The sequence below is a fragment of the Drosophila erecta genome, unplaced genomic scaffold (assembly GCF_003286155.1).
Source record: "Drosophila erecta strain 14021-0224.00,06,07 unplaced genomic scaffold, DereRS2 tig00000055-arrow-pilon, whole genome shotgun sequence".
Classification (NCBI taxonomy): Eukaryota; Metazoa; Arthropoda; class Insecta; order Diptera; family Drosophilidae; genus Drosophila; species Drosophila erecta.
The window spans coordinates 15,647,363-15,667,327 of NW_020825200.1; the positions used below are offsets into that span (position 1 = coordinate 15,647,363).

The 19,965-nt window shown below is 50.0% G+C and overlaps 5 protein-coding genes across 7 annotated transcripts in view; 2 read left to right on the top strand and 3 right to left on the bottom strand.

Annotated features, from left to right (window-relative positions):
- Positions 1 to 559, bottom strand: part of LOC6540932 (neurotrimin) — a 33,843-nt gene extending 33,284 nt beyond the window's left edge. The window contains exon 1 of the mRNA XM_001969972.3: positions 57 to 559. The gene's annotated coding sequence lies outside the window, so the exon portion shown is untranslated. The remainder of the gene's footprint in view (positions 1 to 56) is intronic.
- Positions 560 to 1,489: 930 nt separating this feature from the next.
- LOC6541423 lies at positions 1,490 to 3,659 on the top strand. Its single transcript, XM_001969975.3, has 3 exons — positions 1,490 to 2,057; positions 2,402 to 2,587; positions 2,644 to 3,659. Exons 1-3 carry the CDS (start codon positions 1,903 to 1,905, stop codon positions 3,290 to 3,292), a joined length of 990 nt encoding a protein of 329 aa, XP_001970011.1. The 5' UTR covers positions 1,490 to 1,902; the 3' UTR covers positions 3,293 to 3,659.
- Positions 3,660 to 4,607: 948 nt separating this feature from the next.
- Positions 4,608 to 12,741, bottom strand: LOC6542154 (tiggrin). Its single transcript, XM_026978795.1, has 6 exons — positions 12,532 to 12,741; positions 11,663 to 11,930; positions 8,036 to 11,292; positions 7,003 to 7,962; positions 4,901 to 6,925; positions 4,608 to 4,842 (listed from the first exon to the last, which is right to left on the bottom strand). The coding sequence occupies exons 2-6, from the start codon at positions 11,910 to 11,912 to the stop codon at positions 4,780 to 4,782; spliced, it is 6,555 nt and encodes a 2,184-aa protein (XP_026834596.1). The 5' UTR covers positions 11,913 to 11,930; positions 12,532 to 12,741; the 3' UTR covers positions 4,608 to 4,779.
- A 1,269-nt stretch (positions 12,742 to 14,010) lies between these two features.
- Positions 14,011 to 16,402, top strand: LOC6541728 (adenosine monophosphate-protein transferase Fic). The gene is made up of 3 exons (XM_001969977.3): positions 14,011 to 15,088; positions 15,151 to 15,354; positions 15,412 to 16,402. Exons 1-3 carry the CDS (start codon positions 14,199 to 14,201, stop codon positions 15,803 to 15,805), a joined length of 1,488 nt encoding a protein of 495 aa, XP_001970013.1. The 5' UTR covers positions 14,011 to 14,198; the 3' UTR covers positions 15,806 to 16,402.
- A 53-nt stretch (positions 16,403 to 16,455) lies between these two features.
- LOC6541467 (peroxisomal acyl-coenzyme A oxidase 3) lies at positions 16,456 to 19,930 on the bottom strand. 3 transcript variants are annotated; one of them, XM_026978958.1, is made up of 9 exons: positions 19,703 to 19,930; positions 19,080 to 19,638; positions 18,789 to 18,923; positions 18,239 to 18,729; positions 17,684 to 18,161; positions 17,346 to 17,616; positions 17,127 to 17,281; positions 16,770 to 17,060; positions 16,456 to 16,711 (listed from the first exon to the last, which is right to left on the bottom strand). In XM_026978958.1, the coding sequence occupies exons 2-9, from the start codon at positions 19,314 to 19,316 to the stop codon at positions 16,601 to 16,603; spliced, it is 2,169 nt and encodes a 722-aa protein (XP_026834759.1). In that variant the 5' UTR covers positions 19,317 to 19,638; positions 19,703 to 19,930; the 3' UTR covers positions 16,456 to 16,600. The 3 variants fall into 3 exon arrangements, with proteins under 3 accessions (XP_026834759.1, XP_001970014.1, XP_015014894.1); XM_001969978.3 differs by having other exon boundaries at positions 19,080 to 19,239; positions 19,420 to 19,930; XM_015159408.2 differs by having other exon boundaries at positions 19,080 to 19,930.
- Between the last annotated feature and the right edge of the window lie 35 nt (positions 19,931 to 19,965).

The following is a 19,965-nucleotide window of genomic DNA, read 5'->3' on the forward strand; positions in this document are numbered from 1 at the left end:
ATCTTCATTCCCCATCCGATCCGATGTCGCCCTGCTTCCAGAAACTAATAACTCACCGTGGCAGAGTCTGGCTGCTGGATGGGGCGTCAGATGTCGGCAGGAATCAGCAAATCAATTTATAAATAGAGCAGCGAGACAACATAACAACGGATTTTCATGTTTCCCTCTGCCGTTCTCCGTTTTTGCAACATAACTAAATTAGGGGACCACGCGGCAGACACACAGACGCCGTCACAAAACCAGCAGCTCCTCCGGTGGGCAGCGGAGGTGCATAAATGGCATGGATGGGATATGGGATAAAGCACTCACAGCAGTTGATTTACAACAACCATTCGCCACTAATGCCAATCGAGAATACTATTTTTAACTATTTGGCCAGCGCAAACAGGACCACCACGTACGCGCGTCTAAGGAATCCGAATTTGGTTCTGATACCGTTACCGATTCGGGTTCGGGATTCAAAAGCGATTGCGATTGCGACTGCGGATGCGGATGTGGATGCTCTCGCGCGGACTGACGACAACCGAACGAAACGACAGCCGAGTTCACACTGACAGCAGCATCCCGTCGTGCGAGTCACTTCGGCTGCGGCATGTTAAAAAGATAAACAAATGTTGCGGTTGGCCGTGATTTATGTTAGCTTACATATGTTTATGGCCCTGGGTACAGAGCCAACAGCACATTCTGCTGTTAACAGCCCCGAAAACAGCGAACTACCCAACGATTCGGGTGTGTTAATGGACTAGCCGTTCCACCAGCTAATGCGGCGGGTTAAATTTTATGTTTATCATGTGAGAGATAAAGTGTGAGAAAAGTTAAAGGTCGCAGAATTTCCAGTACTGGTATGAGCACATGTGAGCTAAGTAAAGAAACATATTATTCCTTTCTGAGCTAAATAGAGCAGGGCGTATCACTTGTGTAAGCATTTTCGTCTAGTGCCTTAAACTCCCTTATCTTTCTTACAATGAAAACATGTTTTTCATCTTCGCTAATCATTAAGCATTTGTTACTTGGTCTTTGAGCGAGCATAATGGAACAATGTCTTAGCACTTCAACACATTTGAAGCCAGGGACTGTGAGCATTTTCAAGTTCTGTGACCATAAATGTCAGAGTTCAGTAAGCAAGACTTCTTTAGCTTGCTGTTAACTCGCTATCTTGAGATGCGGATGCTGTAACACAATCAAAGAGAAATTTGAAAAAACCTTAGTTCTTGTTTGTGCTCTACATTTCCCTTTATCACCCCAACAATGCTTCCCCAATTTGGTCCTGCAAGCCTTAACATTTCCCACCGGACTTACCAAGCAAAGCTTCAGCATGTTGGTAATTCGAGCGTTAACATTTCCCGTTATTACCCCTGATAAAGCTCCTGGTAGTAGAAAGCACTTAAAGTCATTAACTTTGAGCGTCCGTTAAGCTTTAAGTGGTGACGAAAGCTGCTGTCACAAGACGCTTTCCTTTCCTGTTGACTTTGGCAACTTGACAGCGCAAAAAGCGAAAGCCACAACACTCAGTCGGAACAGCTGACTCTCAAAGGTGGCCGCACCACCGCCACCCACCACCCAACTGCTGCAGGGCCAAACAGAAACTCCGTCACTAGGCTTACGGAGCATTTCGCCAAGAAAGCGTGGGGGCGTCACCGTCGCCCACTGACGTCGACGCACTCGGCACAAGCAAAACAGTTACGCGCTGTCCCACGGAGTGTGTGGAGTTGCGTTGAAAGGGGCTCCGGAGTCCAAACGGCAATCGAAAAGAGCACGGGAAGGGGCCAGCACAGCGGAGCCTTGACCCGAGAGTAGTGAAATGTGGCGCCTTGCAGGCGAAAAAGTGACGTGAAATGCCAAGTGCAGCCACATCGAAGCCACCAAGGATCTTGTAGCAGCGGCAGGAGCAGCCCCTTCTCCATGGGTTCATGCCTTGGCAGCTGTGCCACAGCTGCCGCCGCACCCGCCCACTCCGCCTGCACCTCAACATCCGACTCCACCACCCACTCGACGTCCTCGACGTCGTCTTCCCTGACAACGCCCCCCGCGTCCTGGGTGGGCAACAGCTGGCTCTGGTGAGTGGGGCCAATTAGTTGAAGCTCAACTCCGCTGACTTTCGTTCGCGCGCAAATCCCCTGACCAATCAATACTGGCTAAGCTCGGGGTGGAATTGGCTAGTTGGGGGTCAACAGCCTAAAACTATGCAACGCCCGCCACAAAACAATGTGCCACAAAACAATGTGCCACAGGCGGGCTTCCCGCCCAATTGGGTGGTTATTGCAACTAGAACTGTAAACAGCAGATATACGAGTATATGATTTCCTTTAAGAAGTAACAGGAGCTTCTTGTAAATAAAAAATAACTAAATAATAACTATTAAACACATCGCTTATAACAGACTTTACCTTTCGTCTTCCAGGCGCAAGAACAGATCCGCAGCACGACAAGATCCAGAAGCAGAGCTTTTATCGAGGACCACCAGGCAGCGCTGCCAGCGAAGCGGATTCATCTACCGCATCCTGCGGCTTAAGAGGAGACAGCAGTGCCCCAGCTTTTTGGACAAGTACTGGGAGCAGCAGCCCAGCTACGCCAAGCTGCCGACCACGTATGTTAAGTGTCGTAAGGTGTTTCCTAGAAATGAAACCAACTGAATCCTTGCAGCGCCATGGCGGACATTCAGATGCAGAACCTCGACGCCGCCAAGTTGCTCAACGCCCAGACCACGTCCAGCAGGGAGACGGAGATGGGACTTGGAGGATACCAGCGCATGGCCAACTCGCGGGCCAGTTCCTCCTTGGACCTCGAGTGGGAGCACGAGTACTCGCAACTGCGGCAGTATCAGCTCCAGTGCCAGCAGGTGCCCAAGGATCTGCCGCCAACGCCACCAAAGCCGCGCTATGCATCCCTGGACCAGCTGGCGGCAGCCAATGCGATGGCCACCAGCCAAGGACGACACATGGCGCGGCAGGCCAGGCTGAGTTGCCAGCGCCACGGAGGTTCGCTGACGCGGAACTCGTGCTGCTCGTCCACGCAAAACTCCTGGTCCCACATATCCACGCCAGAGTCGCTTGAATGGGACGTGGACGAGGAGCGGGAGCAGCAGCGTCAGCTCCGCCTGGAGGATGACAATCTGGATGACAGAACGCTCAAGCTGCTGCATCAGATCGAGCAATTAAAGCACCATGTGCTGCAGGAGACTGGCGATGGACTCAGCATGGAATCAGCTGCGGTCGAGGAGCTCACCGAGGGCCTTCAGTTCCGAGCAACGCACTTCGCTGGCGACTCCCAGCTGGAGGCCCATGTAAGTTGATTGGAATCACTTTAAAACCTATCATGCACATAGTATTAGGGTAAGAGGTGTACATAGCAGATGTAAGGAGCAGTTAAATTATCCTGTAGAGAGCAGTTCGTTGCCAGATACATTGAAACCCGTTTCCGTTTTAACTGGCCAGGAACACTGGCCATTTTTACTGCCTGACTTTTTCGCTATCTTAAAGTCTTTATCTGTAAACCAAAGTTCCAGTCTATACTTATGCACTCATACAAATTCTTGTTAATTAGGGCTAAGCCGTAGTTCGTTAAAAACATTTTGAAATGCTTTTAAATTGAGGGATCAAAGTTTGAAATCAGACAATGTCTAAAGTAAACATGTTTGATTTGAATTGCTTTTTGTTTGATTTTTTAATTTTCTGCCCATTACTACTTCTACTACTATATTAAACCAGAAGTCAGTTGTACCGCTTGCCTTGTAACAATATTCGCAACAATCTATTTTAAATCTGTATTAATACATATTTGGTTTGATGTGGGATCTGAAATGTTGCGGTTGAAAATTGTGTATTATTATTATCGAAGTTATTAGTGAGGATCTGCAATAGACATACATAAGAACTACAGAGTTTGGAGTCAACCTTATTTCATTACACATTGCACCTGGTATAACATATAAATGGAAATAAGTTATGAAATTTAAGTGCCTAGCCTAAGTCCGATCCGAGTTCAAATGTTAAATTACTCAAATAAAGATGAAATGTAATATCCTGAACTCAAAACCAGTCCTATAAAACAGCAGTATATCAAGCAAATAGTTTGCATTATTAGCCACGCAGATATCTCAATTGTCTATTCTATAACTATTTATATGTGTGTACGGTAAAGGCTTGAAAACGATTTTTATTGCAGAGATTTATACCGAAACATTTAGGTGTAGTAAAAAATGCAATATATTTTGCTCCAAAATTGTGCTTTTTGGATTAAATCCGAATCAGAAATGTAAATGCGTTCGTTAAAGTAAGACCTTGTCAGAGCACTACATAAGTGACTTCGTTACTAGTCTAAAGAATCGCAGCTACTTGAAAATTATAGTACTTTAGGTACTTAATAGACCAGATGCCCTTTGTCCTTTTCAATTAGTAAATAACACAAAAACTGTATTTTTTATTAGAGTAATATATGCTGTATTGTGTTAGGTTTTCGTTGGAAGTTTCTTGGAAAACGAATAAAAAAGATTTTGTAAAGTCTGCGCCGAGATTTGATCGAGTTCGTTAATTAAACAGTTACCTAAGATTTATTTGCAACTCGAATGTTACTTTCCATAGACTACAAACTAGTATTTAAGTTCACTATTTTCGCTGCACAGTAAATGTCATTTATTTGTGTCTTAAACTAAGAGGATTAAAGAAAGATTTGTAGAACATATTAAGATTTGTATTAGTTGAGAATTCCTTCTCGGGTAGTAACTTCTTAGTTCGGACTAACAACAGTCCGTTGGTAAATGGCAGTTATTTGGTTTGCCCTCTAGCCGAGCTTCCCCTTGAGCTTCTCCCAGAACGACGGTTCTGCAGTGGCTTCCACCTCCACCTGTTGGAAGATACCAATCGTTAAGTCTCTGATATTCAATCGTCTCTTAATCACCTACCTTTGTTGCTTGCTGCAGGGGTTGACTCCTGCTACTGCTGCTGGGACCCTGCGTCTGGTCGAAGTGGAGGTCATCCTCGACCTGAACCTGCTGCTGACCGAGATCCTCTGCCTGCTGGTTCCAGTCCGTGTCCTCGACTTGCGTCTGCTGCCCAAGGTCCTCCAGCCTTTCGTTCCATCCCAGCTCCTCCATTTGCTGCTGCTGGCCGAGATCCACCTGCTGCTGCTGCTGCACTGGCTCGTCCCCAGAGGCCCGGTTCCACTTTCCTAAGCTTGCACTTGCACTAGCCGAGGATCCAGTGGGTCCGCCGCTGGCCGAGGCGGAGGCAGTGCCCACTGGCACGTTGAAGGTGTAGTCCTGGCGTCGGTACTCGAACCCTCCAGAAGGTCCACCACGGGAATAGGGAATTGGAGGCGTTGGTGTGGACAGAATGGGTGCAGGACTAGGTGGCCTGGGACGGACCGTCTCGCCCTCCAGTCCCGGCTCGTCACCCTCGACAAAGGATTCTTCGTAAGTGTGGGGCGGCTGGTCACCGCGATCCTTGGAGAATATTGGCTTGTAGACAGCAGTGGCATTGGTGCTTCCTGAATCCACCACATATCCGCCATTGGAGCCGCTGTCCGCGGGAAGGTCGATGAGTCCCTGGCTCAGCAGGTAGAGCGTGCGGCGCCAGGCGACCAGCTCTTGGCCAAACTTGCCATAGCGACTCTGGAGACGACTCAGAGTCCACTGATGCCGCTTCTCCCACTTCTGGGCCTCGGCAGCGGACAGTAGCTGGCGGTGATTGATGTACGCCAGCTGGCGAAGCTCGCCCTCGCGGAATTGCTGCAGATCACTCTGGGACATGCCGTAGTACCGGGCCAACTGGTTGATGCGGGCGAGCTCCTGCTTCTGCCAATCCGACAGCTGCTGCACCGAGATTTCGTACCTCTGCGCGAATTCCGCCAGCAATTTGGAGTCCTGGATCTGCCAGCTCTTCAGCTCAGTCTGCGTCATGTTTTGATTGCCGATGAATTCGTACAGGCGGTCACGTTCCCGCTGCTGCCAGGTGGTCAGGTGGTTCAGGCGGCGCTGCTCCAGCAACTGCTCGCGTGCCAAGTTGCCGATGAAGATGCGTTGCACGGGCGCCAGCTGCTCGAGGCCCACCTGGTAGGACTGGGCCAGTTGCGTTTGGAAGCTCGTGTCCTGCGAGATGAATTCGAGAAGCTCCTGCTCGGTGATCACCACTCCTTTGACCACTTCGCGCAGGCGCTTTCGCTCCTGGTCGTGCCAGTTGTTAGCCTGTCGTCCATTGTCCACGATCAGGCCCCTGTCCGAGAATCGACGCAGCTGGCTGAGAATGAACTGCTGCAGCTCCTCGACGGTGATTTGGTACTGCGAGGCTCGGACGTGGACGTCACGGAATAGTCGGTTCTCCAGAGCCTGCCTACTGATGCCCGGATGGTTCACAATCGCCAGGTAGATCCGTTGCGATTCAGTGTTCTGCCAGGAGACACCTGAACCACGGTCGATCCTGCGCTGCTCCAGCAGTCGGTTAAGCTCGTCCTTGTACCACAGCTTCAGCTCTTCCACGGTGACATGGTACTGGGCCACTAGCTCCTGTAAGTGCTTCTGGTCGTTGTTCAGCCGGAGCTGCAGCTCCTCGATGGTCCACTGCTGCTGCTTGCGCTGCTGCTCGTTGATCAGGTTGTCGATGTGCAGCCGTTCCTTGGCCTGCCACTCTGAGGTGACCAGGCCCTCGTTCTTGGCGCTCTGGTCCAGCCACAAGTGGATGTCTTCGATGGTCACATGGTACTGGCGTGCGATCTGCTCGAAGATCGGCTTGTTGCGGATCAGGTAGCTCTCGAATTCCTGCCGGGTGAAGGGTCGCTGACGGGTCACGCTTCGCAGACGCGTCACCAACTCGTTCTTCCAGGCGTCAGTCTGGTCGCCAACCCATATGTTGCTAATATCCTCGTACTTCACGTTGTTCTCCGGTCGTTCAATCACTCCGATGAGCGAAAGTCGTGCGGCTTCTTTTTGAACCTAAAATGTAAAATATACAATATTAAATGTTGAATGCAGTTGAATTTGTGGCGAATTGGATGGTTGTCTAGCCTTACCCATTTCTCCACCTGTTCCACAGTGACATGGTAGTCGGTGGCGATGCCATCCATGCGCTGCTTGTCGCGCTTGAGGAAGTCCATGAAGTCCTGGTAGCTGGCGCCATTGCGCTGTTGCTCCAGCCAGTGGTTGAATCCGTTGCTGATCTTCTGCTGCCACTGGGTCTGCTGCTCGATCTGGACGAGGCCAGAGCTCTGCAGACGACGCAGCTCCTCCCGCAGCCAGTGGTCCACGTGGTCGATGTCCACGTGATGCGTTTGGGAGAGGCTCTGAAGGCGGGCGTGATCCTGGGTCAGCTCTCGCTCCACCTGCTCGTAGGGCATCTCTTGTTGCTTCTTCAAGAGCATCTCTATCAGGCGCTGCTGCTCCTCCACCTGCCACTTGCTCAGGTTCTCGACCTTAGCCTGACCGGTGGTGCGCAGATTGATCAGCTGCTGGCGAAGCCACTCCTCGATCTCCACAACGTTGACGGAATACTGGTTGGCCAGTTTCTGCAGACGGTCTCGTTCCTGGTTCAGCTCCATCTCGAACTCCACAAAGGTCAGATGGTTCTGCTGCTTGACCAAGTTCTGCAGACGCTCTAACTCGGACACCTGCCAGGCGCTGAGGCTCTTTAAGGTTTCCTCAGTGCTGCCGCGCAGCCGCTTCAGCTCCGCAATCATCCATTCCTCGATCTGCTCGACGTTTATGCGGTACTGATCGGCAAGGTGCTTCAGATGGGCACGGTCTGCCAACAGTTTCTCCTCGTACTCGGCCGTGGACAGGCTGTTCTTGTACTCCGAAATCAGGCTCTTGATGTAGTCCCGCTCCACTCTCTGCCATGTTTGCAGTTGCTCCATCTCGAACTGCCCGTTCTTGCGTAGATCCTCGATCACCTGCTTCACGTAGCTGTCGACCTCCTCGATGTGGACGTGGTGCTGTTCGGCAAGGTTCATCAGGAAACGTCGATCGTTGTTGACCTGCAATTGCAAAGTAATGAATTTCATGGCTGTTTGTCTACGAATACATGTAACATATAAGATTGATTCCAACCTTGGCCTGGAACTGCTCCAAGGTGATGTTGGAGTGCTGCTGGAGCAGCGACAGGATTCGCTGCTGCTCGGTGCGCTGCCAGGCGGTGAGCTGCTCGATGTTGAGCTTGCCCTGCTGCTTCAGTCGCTCGATTTCGCTCTGGAGCCACTTCTCGATCTCCTCCACCGACGTGTGGTACTGGAAGGCCATGGTCTGCATGTGCTCGCGATCCTTCTCCAGCTCGGCCCTCAGTTCCTCGGCGCTCCACTGCTTGTTCTGCTTGATGAGGGCCTCCAGGCGCTCGCGCTCGGCCAGCTGCCAGGAGGTCAGGTTGTCGATTTGAAGCTGACCCTCGTCACGCATGCGGGCCAGCTCCTGCTTCATCCAGCTCTCAATCTCCTCCACCTGCACGCTGTACTGGCGGGCCAGGCGCTCGAGAAGCTCCCGATCCTGCCTGAGACGAGCCTCCAGTTGCTCTGTGGACTTGTACTGCTGCTGGGCCAGGTTCTTCAGATGCAGTCGCTCCACCTCCTGCCAGTTGGTCAGTTTCTCGCTGGGCTTCAGCAGCCCCATTCCGATGAAGCGCTGCTCCTCTTTCTTGACAAACTGCTCGATCTCCTCGATCTGCACGTTGTGCTGCATGGCCAGGCTCTGCAGCTGCTCACGATCCTTGAGCAGCCACTTGTGGAACTCCTCGACGGTAAAGTCGCGATCCTGCACCATGTTGGTAAGATTGCCGCGCCACTCCAGCTGCCAGTTCTTTAGCTTCTGCATCTCAATCAGGCCCTGGTCCTGCAGCTTCTGGATCTGCTGCCTTATCCACTGCTCGATCTCCTCGACGCGCACCTGGTGCTGTTGGGCCAAGCTGTAGAGGTGGGTCTGATCCTTGCTGATCTTGGACACGATCTCCTCGATAGACAGGTTGTTCTTGTTGATCAGATCGAGTAGGCGTTGGCGCTCGATCTTCTGCCAGTTGTTCAGCTGGGACTCCATTCTCAGCTGTCCCTCGTGCTGTAGTCGATCGCCCTCGGACTTTATCCACTGCTCTATCTCGGACACCTTTACATTATAGGTCTTGGAGAGCTCCTGGAGGCGTGCCCGGTCGGCCAGCATCTTGCGCTCGAACTCATCCAGCGAGTACTTGTTCTGTTGCACCAGCAACGAGATTTGGGCGCGCTCCTGCTGTTGCCACTCCTTAAGGGTTTCCGCCTTGACCAGACCCTCGCTCTGGAGGCGCAGCAGCTCCTTCTTCAGCCAGTCCTGTATGTCCTCGACGCTGATCTTGTACTTGTCGGCCAGCTTGAAGAAGTGGTCCTGGTCGTTCTTGATCCTCACCTCCAGCTGTTCCACCGTCAACGAGTTCTGCTGCACAATGGCCTGGAGACGTTCGCGTTCCTTCTGCTGCCACAGGATCAACTCCTGCTCCACTCCCTTAAGCAAGCCCTCCGACTGGAACTTCTTCAGCTCGCTCTTGATCCACTGCTCGATCTCCTCCACCTTCACCTTATACAGGCGCGCCATCTCCTCCAGGTGGCTGCGGTCGTTGATAATGTAGTTCTGGAACTCCTCAATGGTCAGCTGGTTCTGGGTCGCGATGTCGCGCAGGTTGCTGCTCACGCTGATCTGCCAGTCCTTGATATGGTCCTCCAGCTGCTGCTGTCCGCGCACCTGAAGGCGCTGCAGCTCCTCCTTCTGCCACTTCTCCAGCTCCTCAACGGTCACCTGGTACTTGGTAGCTAGGTTCTGCAGGTAGTTACGGTCCATGTTTATCCGCTGCTGCACTTCCTCCACGGAGCCGCGGTGCTGCAGCAGAATGTTCTCGAGGCGGGATCGCTCCGAGCTCTGCCATGCGGTGATCTTGGAGACCTGCTCGTTCTGCTCCTTAATCAGGTCACCGATACGGGCCACCTCGCCGCGAAGCCACTGCGTTTGGCTTTGCATGTCACCCTGGTACTTGATCGAAAGGTTCTTCAGGCGCTGTTGGTCCGTTTTGATGGAGTTCTGGAGGGCGGCGATGGTGGCGTTGTGCTGACGAATCAGCTCCTCCAGACGCTGTTGCTCCTTGGTGTCGTCCTCGGTCAGGGAGCTCGACGAGGGGTAGTTGTAGTTGGTTTGGGGCACCAAAGGCACCTGCGGAGCCAGAGACTCGTTCACCTGGTTGAAGTGGACGTACAGGCGCTGCAACTCCTCGCGTTGGAACTGCTGCAGTTGGTTCTGGCTGATACCATGCTGTTGTGCCGCCTCAGCCAGCTTACGTGCGTTCTCGTTCTGCCACCGCTCGATGTCCTGGGCGGTGAATCCGTTCTGGTGAATCAGCCAGTCCAGGCGGCCACGCTCCTGGCTCTGCCAGCTACTCAAGTCCTGGGCACGCGACTGATACTGACCCAACAGTGCTTGGTAGCGGGCCAGTTCGCGGCGGTGGAACTCCTTGAGCACGGGAAGACTAACGTGGTACCGCTGCATCACGCTCAGTAGACGCTCCTCCTGCTGCTGCTGCCAGTCGTCCAGTCGCTGCGGCGTGGTCAAATACCAGAAGAGCCTCTCGCGCTCCTCGCGCTTCCACTGCTCGTCCAGCGGGATCGTGGACTGGCCAAAGGGCTGCTGCTGATCGAACACCAGCTTGCCGTCCTGCCAGCGCTGCTGTGACTCCGATCCGTCCACCCAGTTGGTTCCGTCCGGATTCGTGGTGATCGTTTTGTTGTATCGGTGTATCACCACGGTGGCTCCCGGCGACACTGGGCCCATCTGGTTCATGGCACTGTTCCTCACCTGGCCATCCATATTGACCACCGAGTTGTAGCCAACCACACTCGGCTCCCTCAGCCAGTCATGGGTAGTCTTCTTGCGCGTGATGGTGGTGGTGGTGCTGCTAAGTGGGAGCGACGCCTGCTGTTGGCCAAGGTAACCCGAGTTTAGCTGCGCAGAGCCTTCGTATCCCGACAGCTTTGTGGCCTCGGTGCAGTTGCGGTGCACCACGTAGGTCTTGCCATCGATGACCTTCACCTCAGCGGGATAGGCGTAGTTCTTCACCTCGTCGAAGCCGCTCAAGTCCACGGGTTGATAGGGACCCAGACCCACTGTCTGCTGCAGGCTGGCGCTCTCGGCTCCGGAGAATCGCTCGAGCAGCTCGGCGGCCTTTGCCTCAAAGAAATTGGGCTGCGCAATGGTATGATAGGTGGTTATGCCTTGGCGCATATCCGCCACCAGCTGCTGGCTGATCTCAGAGCTCAAGTGGTCCAGCTGGGCGCTGCTCTTTCCACTAAGGTCTAAAATAGAAGCTGAGAACCAGGATCGGTTAGAGGCTTTGCAAAGATAAGGAGTTCAAAGCATTAAATTAAGAATTAAATATTTCCAACCCTTTTTTGCAGTTAAGCAAAAATATTATGAGTATCATATGAAAATTGGTTGAATTTTCTGCTTGCAGATATAGATGGCGTTAGTTCATATTCTACATAGGATTCTCCTACTTAAAATGACGTCATGCGGTGATTTTAAGGCCAAATTTGCCCTGCAGCTTTCAAAAAAAAAATAAGATATACTTGGATTTGTATATTAGCTTCTAGGGATTTTCCCTTACACCTTATACAACACGTTGTTTCTCTCTCTCTTTTTTAAGTCTGTTATACTCTTGAATTCATTGCCACTTACCACTCCAGGGATTTGTGTAGCCCAAGTTGGTGGATCCCTGCGACAGGACGTTGAATTTCTGCTTCAGTTGGTTGGCCAGCTCCCGCACCTCATTGAAGTGGGCGGAGGCAAAGGAACTGAGTTGTGGCACCGTATGCCCGCCTCCATAGGACGACGACGAGCTGGATCTGAAACTGGAGCGCTGATAGGTCTCGTAGCCCTGACAGATGGCCACCGCCAGAAGCAGCGTGAGCCCTCCCAGAGCCCTCATCCTGCAGACTGTGATGCGCTGCAAACGAGCAGAAAAAAAAAGCATGTCATTCACAAATACCATATACTCCGAAAGAACATAGGGCTTTCTCAGGGATTTCAGGTCACTTTTTAAGCCCAAGTAGTCGTATTTTCGGCGTTGATAAGGGGAGGATGTCGAATCTAGTTCAGACCGTAACTCAAGATTATCGCATCGCTCCGGACTTGTGGGTCGAAAAGGTTAATCGGGCGATAATGTGCGCACTGCCCGGTATCAGCCCATGAAAAAATCACTCTTATTTGAAGCTCACTGAACACTTTGGGGCTTATTTTTCTATTATTTTTGTGACAACAATTAGACTATTGTATGTGGCCCCGAATTTCCTTTTCATCCGGTTTAGGTTGATAAGTCCCATGGACTTGGCGACGTGTAACTTTCGGTTTCAGGGCCCCTCAGAAGATGTCTCCCCAAATGGGTCACACATGCATTTTCCCAATTTAGTATTGCTTATTTCTGGAACACATTTCTTGGGCCCCTGCAGGCTGTCGCTATTTATTTTTAAATGTTTTCCCAAGTTCCTTCTATTTTCATCTAACGAATGGATGGTAATCAGACAAATTATGCTGCTGTAATGACTTACAGTTCTAATCACTTTTCGGTGCAATCTCGGCCAACACTTTGAGTACTTTTCACAATAATCTTTCGATTGGATTCAGGACACTTTATGGGGTGCACCCTATCTATCACTGGCACTACCGAAATCTTTCCGAGTCGTGGGGAAACCGCTGCGCCTTGTGGCGCTGTCGAACAGCAACTGACAGCTGAGTTCCCAGCACGAAGCTTTTATGGAAAGATCGCTTGGCGCGAGAGTCTGCGATATGCGGAGCAACACTATCAGCAGGAGAGAGCATTTAAGTCGGGCTATCAATGGGACGACATAATCTATGGGTATGGACCCACCGGCGCAAAGTTAATATCAGAAGAATAGATTACGACGTCATCGCTCGCGGCGAGAAGAATTAATGAATGAATCCCCCCATGACCTCATACACATGATTCACAAGCCGGTCATCTGCTCTCCGAGCACTTTTATTTTGCTTGCATCCATCCGATCGCATTAGATCGAAATAGCCAGCAAATGCGTGATCTCATGAGGTGCTCTTTACATGTCTCGAGGGGAGAACACGGATTTGAGTACTCCAAGTGATTCAAGGCAGTTAGGTAGAAATATGCAAATACGGTGACCTTAGGCTCTATTTCAGTCTAATTTGGCAACGCGATTGGGAGCCAGATATCAATCCTGTCTGCTGATTAGAATGATTCTGTTTATTGGACTGTTAGGAAATTGGACCACAATGACTTGACGGATTTGGTGGGACTCCCCACTCGAAGAACAAGAGTGGTTCCAGAGAATGGGAGGTAGGAGCACAACTATGCTTTACAGAACCCGCACTTCATAGTTTCTAAAAAAGAAGAGGGCATTTTTTAATGAGCTCTCTTCATGACATTGTGTTCACAACAACAATAAATATATGTATCAAATATGCTTCTGTCGATTTTGTTCAAATTTATTTCGGTTTAGTTGGTGGGATAGATAGGTGGCATCAGTTGCCGCAACAGTTTTTAAGGTAGCAAACCTAAATCACTATTTAATCGAATAGTTAATTATTACAAAATAAGTGGTGACGGCACTTATTTGTATGAAACGTTTCCATAGACAAATCAATTTGCCTTTAAATATATGTAAGGTATACATTTTTATTAATCGGGCTTTTAAACTATACGCATACAATTTTTAATTACTCTAAAATTTTCAATTTAATTTCAAGTTCAAATTAAGAACACTTTGAAGTAAAAAATGTTCGTATAATATCTAAATAGATTATTCTATATTTCTATATTATAAAATCTGTTAATATTTGTACTGCTAATACATACTGCATAGAACATACTTTTTATAACCTCGCTAAGTAGATATTTAAATAATTCCTATGTAAGGTTTTTGAATTTCCTTAAAAGACGTTTTGTTTTCAAATTGAAGTCCAAATAATATACTCTACGTTTTCGTATCCACCGTTCCAGTGCGGAACATGTGGGTTTCAGGCGGATTTTTTCAGAAACGGTCACACCTATAAACGAAGAAGAAGCAAGTACGTGGTGCTAGAAGTCAGTCCGCAATAACTGCAATATTGCAGATAAATAATTTTGGGCCCACGTCTTCCAGCGATTGGACTTAACGTAACATGTACCTGGCGTGCCAAGTATTCAAAATTCGCGTGAAACACAAAAGAACATAGAGCACTGGCCATGGGCACGGAAGCAGAGCCACCGAGTCCACCTTCTCCGCCTGCTCAGCAGCAAGAACAGGCGAATCCGCCAGTCTGGAATGCACAGAATCAGAAACCAGCACGTCTGTACCGCCTAGTACTGTTCTTCATCGCTGGCAGCCTGACGGCCTGGATGTTTCATGCCTTCAGCTCCTCGAATCTGGCCTGGAAACTGCGGCAGCTCCATCATCTGCCCACCGCCCACTACCTGCAGACGCGGGACGAGTTCGCACTGTACTCCGTGGAGGAGCTGAATGCCTTCAAGGAGTTCTACGACAAGAGCGTCAGCGACAGTGTCGGCGCGAGCTTCACGGAGGCGGAGCAGACGAGCATCAATGAGGCGCTGGTGTCACTTCGAATGGCCCAGGACATGTACCTGACGGGAAAGGATGACAAGGCGGCGCGACTATTCGAACACGCCCTTGCTCTAGCGCCCCGACACCCGGAAGTGCTTCTGCGCTATGGCGAGTTCCTAGAACACAACCAGCGCAACATTGTCCTGGCGGATCAGTACTACTTTCAAGCTCTGACCATCAGCCCGAGCAACTCCGAGGCACTTGCCAACCGACAGCGTACTGCAGACGTAGTACAGAATCTGGACCAACGCCGGCTGGAATCGTTAGACTCCAAACGAGACGCCCTCTCCGCCATCCACGAGTCCAACGCAGCTCTGCGGCGGGCAAAGAAAGAAGCCTACTTCCAGCACATCTACCATTCAGTAGGCATTGAGGGCAACACCATGACGCTGGCCCAGACGCGGTCTATCCTAGAGACTCGCATGGCCGTAGACGGCAAATCCATTGACGAGCACAACGAAATCTTGGGCATGGATCTGGCTATGAAATACATAAACGCTAGTCTGGTGCAAAAGTAAGTTGAAAATTTGATTACTTACGCAGCATTTTTAGTATAACCATATGAATTGTGCACAGAATCGAAATCACTATTAAGGACATCCTCGAACTGCATCGGAGGGTTATGGGCCATGTGGACCCAATTGAAGGTGGCGAGTTTAGGCGTAACCAAGTGTATGTGGGCGGTCACATACCGCCTGGTCCGGGCGATCTCGCGCTGTTAATGCAGCGTTTTGAACGATGGCTAAACTCTGAGCATATTAGTACTTTACATCCCGTCAAGTGAGTGTTAAACAGCTCCCCAATTTCTAAATCTTAAAGATTTCTGCCTCCTTTCAGCTATGCAGCCCTTGCCCACTACAAGTTGGTTCACATTCACCCATTCATCGATGGAAACGGACGCACCTCACGTCTGCTGATGAACACCCTGTTGATGCGAGCAGGTTACCCACCGGTGATTATTCCAAAGCAGCAGCGTAGCAAGTACTACCACTTCCTCAAGCTAGCCAACGAGGGCGACATTCGCCCCTTTGTGCGGTTCATTGCTGACTGCACGGAGAAGACGCTAGACCTTTATCTATGGGCCACCAGCGATCTGCCACAGCAGATCCCTATGCTCATCCAGACAGAAAGCGAGGCGGGAGAGCGTCTGGCTCAAATGCAGTCTCCCAACGTGGCACAAAGGTCATCAATATTAGAATTCTACGAATCCGGGTCTGGAGCTCTACCGTGACCCAACTAGATGCATCGATACTAGCCAATTATTTAATTTATTACTTATCTGTTTTGCTTTCTTCTGTAAATTACTGTAAATGCCGATTTATTTTAATAGCGATGTAATACTGTGATCATATTTAAGCTAAAAGACAACCAAAAATTGTACATATTCACAATTTAACTAACGTGTTCTAGTATTTAGTACGATTTGTATACATTACATGTCCTATAATGCAAATACGTCCTTGAATATTTCTACCTTTTAATTTTTAGACTAGAAGGCTAAAGGTTTGATTGTAGAGGTTACTCGAAATGGGGTCTACTTTTTTTCTCTAAAAAATGTTTGCTATCACAAACAGTATATATTTAAATTAACTACTCCCACAAATTGTAAGTCCTACGCATGACGTCGCTGCTAGAAAACGTATTCGTATCGCAGGCGTACGAAATTGGACAATCAATTATATTATCAGCTTATCATAAGCCAATTTAATATTATTAAATAGTTTTCGTCATCGACGCGACGCTTTTAAGACCACGTCGTGGCACATAACTAAGCATTTAAAGTGCGATCAACTTTTTCCCACCTTTGGCGAGGTGACATAATGTGATAATCCCTTATTACATGCCAAAATATACTTTAACAAAAGTCAACGTAATCAGAAGTCATTTTAAGCACATAAGAGTATATTTCTTGACAACACCGTAATAGGCAGAGCTGTGTGTAACAAATATCATACTGTGATTGCTCAGAATAACTTTGAAAACTTAACATTAATAATGCACTTTCCGAATGTGAATGTTTTTGTGACTACAATTTAGCGCGTTTAAGGTAATCTTTGTAGGTAACGTCACGCCACCAATGAGGACGCTCGTAGACACCTGGAGTAGAAACAATAGTGCGCTGCAGATGCTGGTAGACCTGCAGAAGAAATAAGTTCCTTAGTAAGAGTTGCAGCTGCTTATAGGAGACCACTTACGTTTCCATCGCTCATGCCCAGTGGAGAGTTTAGAATAAAGTCTGTGGGAGCAATGGCATCCACCAGAGCAATGGCTTCGTTCTTCAGCAGGGGAAGCAGAGCCAAGATGCCCTGCTCGTACAGCTCCAGCTGGTTTGAGTTCTGCCGGAAGTAGCCCCCGCGGTAGAAAGAAGCGGAGTACTTTGTGACCAAGTGGGCGCCATAGAAGGAGAGCACCTGCTGCAGCACCTTCTTCTCAGCAGAGTCGGGCAGTCCAATTACAAACTTATAAAACACGTAGTATATGGTACGCTGAAAGAAAGGCAATCTCGATTAATTGACTGTTTAGTTTGGGGGTTTGGAGGGTTGGCATCTCACCTCGCCGTATATAACAGAGAGCTTCTGGGCGGCAAAGACCTGAATATTGTTTCGCGTCTCAAACGCATCCTTTCCTTCGCGGTGCTGCTCCTCAACTCGTTTCACCGTCGTATCCAGTGTCCAGACGGTAAGCCAGTTGAGGGCATTAAGTAGATCTGAAAAAGCGCAAAAAAAACATGTTATCCCTTTGTTTAATTGTGATAAATAAGAAATACTCACTGTGCGGATCTAAAACTTCGGCAGGAGTTCGCTCCTGGCCCTTGGTTTGAAGAATTGCGTCCATATCCTTCAGGAAGGAGACTGTCTCCAATGGGGACACTGCCACGAAGTCGGCATTGTTGCGTCGCAGACTGATCAGCCAATTGGACGCTTGCTGGATGAGCGTGTTGTTCTCGCCCTCATAGGTGCAGTTAGCATCGTTGTCGTTCCGAAGCTCGCCCAAGCCTGAAGATTTAAGGTAGCCATGACCGCCACAGGCCTCGCGACACTCCTGAGAGTAAAACATACAAACCAATAAGTTAAAGTGTTTAAACTTATAAAGCATTTGACATTCTTACCTGAATGCCATCCCTGGCTGCCCAAGTGGCCACTGGCTTGAGTGCCGAAGAGATCGCATGGATCTCCATGCCCGCCTGCGAGGTGTCCTCGCCAGTAAAGCCCTTCATGGTCAAATCCATGTTCTCTTTGCCTATCCAGAGTGTAGCAACCCGCAAGGCGATTGTGGTGGCCAAATGAGGGATAAGTCGGTATTGCTGCGACTGATACTCGATCACAGGCCACTCCGCCGGGCTATTCGTAGGGCCGAACTGGCGTCTGCTGGCCGCATAGCGAGTGGCAATTGTCACAGCCTTGCTCAGAGCCACGTAGGTGATAGCAGTGATATTGACGCGGCCCACAGAGAGAGCGCCCAAGGAGGCGCCAAGGCGCTTTCGCTCGTCCTTAATTTGACTGGTGTAGTTGCCCTGCGCATCGATGTCACCGGTCTTGGACAGCAGATTCGCCTTAGGGATACGATACTGGTTGAACATCACAAATCTGCAATGCAAAAACAAATCGAAATAATTGCTGTCGTCGTTGATAAGTTTTATCAACTGATAGAAGAAAGTACTTGCCCGTTATCAATGCCATTGAGACCGATCTTCTCGCCCATATCGCCAACGGTTACGCCGGGGAAGGGCAGCAAGGTACGCTCGTCCCGAATGGGAACAAGGAAGGCCTGTAGGCCCTGGTGCTTCTCATCGGGCACGTACAGCTGGGCGTAGACGATTGCGTGGGTGCAGGTCTTGCCGAGATTGCCGACCCAACACTTGGCCGCCTCAAAGTCTGGCGTGTGGATGATAAACTCCTGCCTTTTTACATCGTAAGTGGCTCGGGTGCGCATGCCGAGCGCGTTGGTGCCGTGAGAAATCTCCGTGAGAGCGTAGGCTCCCAGAATACGGTTGTCCGCGATCTTGGCCACATACTTGCCCAGGCGACCAGATCCGTTGGAGACCAGGGTGCTGGGGAACATGCCAGTTGACAAACCGAACTTGACCGAAGTGCTAAAGTCGTAGCTGAAGATGGCCTGCCCGAAGGCAAGCAGGAGATGCGGGGTTCCCAAATACTGAAAGAAAGACAGACATTTAAGCAGCCGCTTTTTCAAAAGTACGTGACGCATCCCACCTCGTTGACACCGTAGAACTGTTGCTCCCACAGAAGATGCTGCCGCTTGTTGGCCATTTCACGTGTGCGTTCCAGGTCGGTTCCTGACTCCCGCTGGTAGTCGGGGTGCTGCTCCATCCATTGCCACACCTTGTGCTAAAGACGATCGACATGTAAACGAATTACTCAATTTTGCAGATAAGGGCGCTCGACGATTAGACAGCTGGCGGCCTGCAGTTCCGATAGAAGCTATCGAAGCAGTCTGCACTTCGACCCCGCTGACCGTGTTACAAACTGGAAATGGCAACGAACCTTCAGCCGAATGTGATCCTCACCCTCGAGCACCACGTTCATGCGCTTGTAGCAGAAACTAGCCCGCTGGCGGTACTCGTCCAAAGGTCCTCCACGGAAGTCCGGAAAGATCCGTTTGTCATCGTAGATGTTGGCTACAGCCTTCTCCTCCCGGCGGCCGCTGTAATAGTCGCCCAGTGCAGTTAGTAGTGAGTTCAGACCGTTGTGGTCACCTTCGCCGCCATCTCCGCTCGCCATTGTCCAGCGAACTGGCTCTTGGTGGATTGGTGGTTGGAATGATGGGATTGTGGACGTTGTGGTCGTGAGTAGGGGCGGTGGGCGGTGGGGCCGGGGTACTTACTGTGTGCTCAATGCAACCATGTTGGAGTTCGTTTCTAGCGACTGGTCTGCCTGCTGCGAGTGCTAGGCGCGAAATGCTTGAAAGTCCAGCCACTCGTAACTATTATTGGTAAAATAGCCAATGTCCAATGGCCAGCGATAAGAAGGAATCCGCTTATCCGCACTTCATGGCCAAGTCGCCTTTTAGTGGTTTGCATCCGCCACGGATAAGATACGGGCCCTAAGGGAACGGGGGATTAGGGCGGGCTGTGCGGATTTCGGAATTTTGTTGCCGAAAACATTACCTTAATTTCCTATCAGCCAACAACAAGCGCGATAAACATAAACAATTTTAAGCCAGTTCTTCGCCGCGGGAGATAACTTTGATTGACGTGACTTATGCCGTGAGGGAGAATCATGTTATATAAATACAAAAATGAATATTGTTCGATTTAGCTTGTCTTTTGTTCAAGTTTACAATAAAATTCTACGTTTTCGACAATATGTTATCATGCGGCGTTGCCAGACTTGTTTGATGTATCCAGGGCTGGCAAGCTAGTTATGAGCG

What these genes read in the sequence shown, in the direction of transcription:
- LOC6541423 (XM_001969975.3), top strand. Translation starts at nt 1,903, where the DNA reads ATGGGTTCATGCCTTGGCAGCTGTGCCACAGCTGCCGCCGCACCCGCC. An exon ending in GTGGGCAACAGCTGGCTCTG is followed by an intron (nt 2,058 to 2,401) that starts GTGAGTGGGGCC and finishes TTCGTCTTCCAG; the next exon opens with GCGCAAGAACAGATCCGCAG. An exon ending in TACGCCAAGCTGCCGACCAC is followed by an intron (nt 2,588 to 2,643) that starts GTATGTTAAGTG and finishes GAATCCTTGCAG; the next exon opens with CGCCATGGCGGACATTCAGA.
- LOC6542154 (XM_026978795.1), bottom strand. Translation starts at nt 11,912, where the DNA reads ATGAGGGCTCTGGGAGGGCTCACGCTGCTTCTGGCGGTGGCCATCTGT. An exon ending in CTACACAAATCCCTGGAGTG is followed by an intron (nt 11,293 to 11,662) that starts GTAAGTGGCAAT and finishes CCTGGTTCTCAG; the next exon opens with CTTCTATTTTAGACCTTAGT. An exon ending in TGGAGCAGTTCCAGGCCAAG is followed by an intron (nt 7,963 to 8,035) that starts GTTGGAATCAAT and finishes TTGCAATTGCAG; the next exon opens with GTCAACAACGATCGACGTTT.
- LOC6541728 (XM_001969977.3), top strand. Translation starts at nt 14,199, where the DNA reads ATGGGCACGGAAGCAGAGCCACCGAGTCCACCTTCTCCGCCTGCTCAG. An exon ending in AACGCTAGTCTGGTGCAAAA is followed by an intron (nt 15,089 to 15,150) that starts GTAAGTTGAAAA and finishes AATTGTGCACAG; the next exon opens with AATCGAAATCACTATTAAGG. An exon ending in AGTACTTTACATCCCGTCAA is followed by an intron (nt 15,355 to 15,411) that starts GTGAGTGTTAAA and finishes GCCTCCTTTCAG; the next exon opens with CTATGCAGCCCTTGCCCACT.
- LOC6541467 (XM_026978958.1), bottom strand. Translation starts at nt 19,316, where the DNA reads ATGGCGAGCGGAGATGGCGGCGAAGGTGACCACAACGGTCTGAACTCA. An exon ending in AGTTCTACGGTGTCAACGAG is followed by an intron (nt 18,730 to 18,788) that starts GTGGGATGCGTC and finishes TCTTTCTTTCAG; the next exon opens with TATTTGGGAACCCCGCATCT. An exon ending in TCTCTGTTATATACGGCGAG is followed by an intron (nt 17,061 to 17,126) that starts GTGAGATGCCAA and finishes CCTTTCTTTCAG; the next exon opens with CGTACCATATACTACGTGTT.